The 3,922-nt window shown below is 56.6% G+C and overlaps 1 protein-coding gene across 1 annotated transcript; it reads left to right on the top strand.

Moving 5' to 3' along the window:
* Positions 1 to 2,634: 2,634 nt before the first annotated feature.
* LOC310920696 (olfactory receptor 14J1-like) lies at positions 2,635 to 3,399 on the top strand (the record flags this gene model as incomplete). The annotated part of the gene is made up of 1 exon (XM_083880753.1): positions 2,635 to 3,399. The coding sequence occupies one exon, from the start codon at positions 2,635 to 2,637 to the stop codon at positions 3,397 to 3,399; it is 765 nt and encodes a 254-aa protein (XP_083736879.1).
* Between the last annotated feature and the right edge of the window lie 523 nt (positions 3,400 to 3,922).

Here is a 3,922-nt window from a genome sequence, read left to right as displayed (position 1 = left end):
GCCCTTTGCATTCCTGAAACACATGCAGGTTTACTCAGCATGAGAGACAACTTTGCCTTGTTTGTTCCCCGCCTGTCATCACTGCCTGCAGTGTTCTACTCTAACTGGAACCTGGGGACACATTCTCAATTTTGTCCCTCAATGGAACCCATTAAAACTTCAAGAAACTTTGGAGTTTTAATCTGACTTTGAGTTCCTGAGAGGTTTATTTACTGGCTCTCAGGGACTGATGTTCAGAGACTCAGCATTAAACCTCCAAGAGGCTCATTAAAGTCCTTCTGCTCTGTCTCTGCTGCAGAGCTGGGCTGTGCTCCTGGCACAGAGGCAGCTCCTGACAACCAAGAAGAGCTTAAAATCGACTTTTCTCCTGAGGAGCAGCTCCTATCCCAGCTCAGCAGGGCTGAGAGTGGTGCCTGCAGGTACCTGAGACCAGTGAAGCAGACAGATGCTCAAAGCAGCTGGAAGGACAATTCTGAGCTCATTCATGGATAAATCTTCTGACACAGTGAGTCTGTGTCTGCAGGGATCTCCTAAAGCTGACGCAGGACAGGACTGACAGCACTGTAAGGATGGCTCTGCTGCCCTTTCTGCTTTGGGGGAGGATGTGCTCCAGAGCGGGGCTGCCCTGGGCACCGTCAGAGGGACAGGGCAGGACGGCTCCTGCTGCCAGGGACGGCTGCAGGGGCTGAGGCTGGGGCTGCAGCCAGGGCTGCCCAGGGCTGTGGTGCAGAGCAGGTGCTGCAGCCCTAAGGGCTCTTGGCCAGGCCAGGGGATCTGCCACCTGCCAGGGGCAGCTCTCAGCCTGCCTGGCAGCTCCCCATGGGTTCTGGAGGGGAGCTGTGTGTGCAAGGAGTGACTCCTGCCAGGGCAGGTCCTGCTGCTGTGGAGAGGGTGCTGTGTGGGCCAGGGCTGCTCAGAGCTCCAGCTCATGCCCAGGTCATTTCTAAGGGAATTTGTCATGAGCACATTCAGGGCAGAAGTCTCCTGCTTGAGTCTCTGCTATCCTAATCTGTGCTTCCACTTTTCCCTGGCTCAGCTTAGTGGAAATGGAAATTCAGCTGTGCAGGGCAGAGCACGGGCTGAGGCTCTTAAACCATCACACTGAGGATTCCTGGGAACCTCAGCAAGTGCCTCCACCTCCACAGCCTCCAGATCCATCCAGCATCACCTTTCCATGGTGCCCAGACCTGGGGAAGCTGTTCTTTAATCCCTGCAGCCCCAAGCAGCTGCAGGGCAGAGCTGGCCCAGGGGCTGGGCTGGGCTCTGGCAGCACTGGCAGGGAAGGAGCCCGGGCCCACAGGAACAGCTCAGGCTGGGACAGCTCCAGCAGCAGAGCCGTGGGCAGGGAGGGAGGGAGGCAGTGCTGAGGGAAGCCCTGCTGCAGGGGCATGTGGCACCTGCCAGCCCTGCCCTGCAGGGCACACACTGCCCTGAGCAGCACAGCTCCTGTGTCCTCTCCCAGCCAGCACAGCCCTCAGCCCGTGGGCTCGGGGCCCTCAGTCCCCTCCTGGGCCGGCAGAGCAGCCCCAGAGATGAAGGGCATCTCTCCTGCCATGTGCCCATTCCCTGCTGACCAGGGCCTCAGGGCCACTGTCCTGCACTGCTGCTGCCTGGCAGGGGCTGGGCAGGGCTGGGCAGGGAAAGGCTTTTCCTCAGGGCCTGGCTCTCTCTCTCCTTGCCTTGCCCAGGTGCTCCTGGCATTGCTGAGGGGCTCTCTGGGAATGGCAGTTCCAGCTGCAGGCTCAGGCCCAGCCCTTGGGCTCCTCCTGTGCAGGCTGAGCACAGCAATGGGGTGTCTAAGCTCCCTCTGCCTCGGGGAGCTCTGGGCAGGGCAGGCTGGCAGGCTGGGAATGAGCTGACTCTGCCTGACTTTGGGAAAGGCAGGAGGCACTTTGTGTGCCAGGGATCCCTCTGCTCTCAGCAGTGTCTCCTGGCTTTCCAGGCTAACATGGGAGTGGAGCTCAGAAAGGTGCAAGTCCAGGGTAGCTGGTAACAGGAGAGAGGGACAGAGCAGCTCCCCTCAGTCTGCACTAAGCCTCAGACAATCCTCCTGCCTCACTGGAATCTCTGTTCTCCCCAGGTGCACCAAAATCTCTCATTCTGCCTCCTGCAATTCCCATCCCTTGCCCCTGGCAGCTCCTATGCCTTAGGAGGAGATTTTTTTATCCAAGTTGAAATACCAGGACTGGCCTCTGCCCTCACTGTTCCCCTGCACTGACTGGGGCTCAGGGCTGACTCCCAAGTGTCCTGCAGGTCAAGGTCTGGCTCCTCACTGAACAGTGGCCAGCAGCAATCAGGGCTCCACCAACCAAGGTGAAGGAAGTTCTCCTAGGCATAAACAAGGTAGAGGTGTTAAGTGGCAGGGAATGGTTAATGTGAAATGGCTTTGATTTTATTGTGAGAAACTTTCCTTCAAATGTCACTGTCTTTCCTCCTTCTCCAGGTGGGGATGTCCAGACACAGCAAATGTCCAACAGAAGCTCCATCAGACACTTCCTCCTGCTGCCATTGGCAGACACGCGGCAGCTGCAGCTCCTGCACTTCTGCCTCTTCCTGGGCATCTCCCTGGCTGCCCTCCTGGGCAACGGCCTCGTCATCAGCGCCGTGGCCTCCAGCCACCACCTGCACAGCCCCATGTTCTTCTTCCTGCTCCACCTGGCCCTCACCGACCTGGGCTCCATCCTCACCACTGTCCCCAAAGCCATGCACAATTCCCTCTGGGACACCAGGAACATCTCCTACACAGGATGTGCTGCACAGCTTTTCTTCTTTATTTTCTTTGTGTCAGCAGAGTATTTCTTACTGACCATCATGTGCTATGACCGCTACGTGTCCATCTGCAAACCCCTGCACTACGGGACCCTCCTGGGCAGCAGAGCTTGTGCTCACATCGCAGCAGCTGCCTGGGCCAGTGCCTTTCTCTATTCACTGCTGCACACAGCCAATACATTTTCCCTGCCCCTGTGCCATGGCAATGCCCTGGGTCAGTTTTTCTGCGAAATCCCACGCATCCTCAAGCTCTCCTGCTCCAAATTCTACCTCAGGGAAGTTGGACTTATTGCTGTCAGTATGTGTTTTGCTTCTGGATGCTGTGTGTTCATTGTTTTCTCCTATGTGCAGATCTTCAGGGTTGTGCTGAGGATCCCCTCTGAGCAGGGAAGGCACAAAGCCTTTTCCACCTGCCTCCCTCACCTGGCTGTGGTTTCCCTGTTCCTCAGCACTGGCTTTTTTGCCTACCTGAAGCCCCCCTCCATCTCCTCCCCATCCCTGGATCTGGTCCTGTCAGTTCTGTACTCAGTAATGTGTCCAGCCCTGAACCCCCTGATCTACAGCCTGAGGAACCAGGAGCTCAAGGCTGCAGTGTGGACACTGATCACTGGCCAAATTCAGAAACATTAAATTGCTGGGCAATTTCTGCAAATCACTTGTAAAAAACCTGATAATTATGGCATTTGTGGTTGGTTTGGTTTTGGGTTTTTGTTCCTTCTTTTAGTTTTCAGTAGTGTTCACAAAGCAATGCCACTGTTTGTGCCACTTGTTATTTAGTTTCTCTCCAATTTTGCTGTGGCCCCAGACTGTGTTCATGTGAAGCTGTGCTCTCAGTGCCTTTTAAACTAAAAAAAGGATTTCCCAACAAAGTTTTCACTGGGAATCCCCTTTTTGTTCCCTTATCTGTCCCTGCAGCAGCAATGTCTGTGTGCAGAGCTGGGGGCAGATCAGGGCTGGCACAGCAGCTGTGCCCAGGAGCACCAGCAGCCCTTGGTGTTGCCAGTGCTGCTCCCGTGGCCCTGCCCCGCTGCCCTCCTGGCCCTGGTGTTGCTGTAGGGCCTGAGGGCTCTCGGGGCCGGGCACAGGGCTGGGGGTGGCAGTGCCGGGGCTGCAGCAGGGACAGGCCATGGGCACTGCTGGGGCAGCGCTGACG

Source organism: Zosterops lateralis (genome assembly GCF_965231275.1).
Source record: "Zosterops lateralis genome assembly, chromosome: 31".
NCBI lineage: Eukaryota > Metazoa > Chordata > Aves > Passeriformes > Zosteropidae > Zosterops > Zosterops lateralis.
The sequence above is the reverse complement of the archived record's forward strand: the minus strand, read 5'-3'. Positions and strand labels throughout refer to the sequence as shown.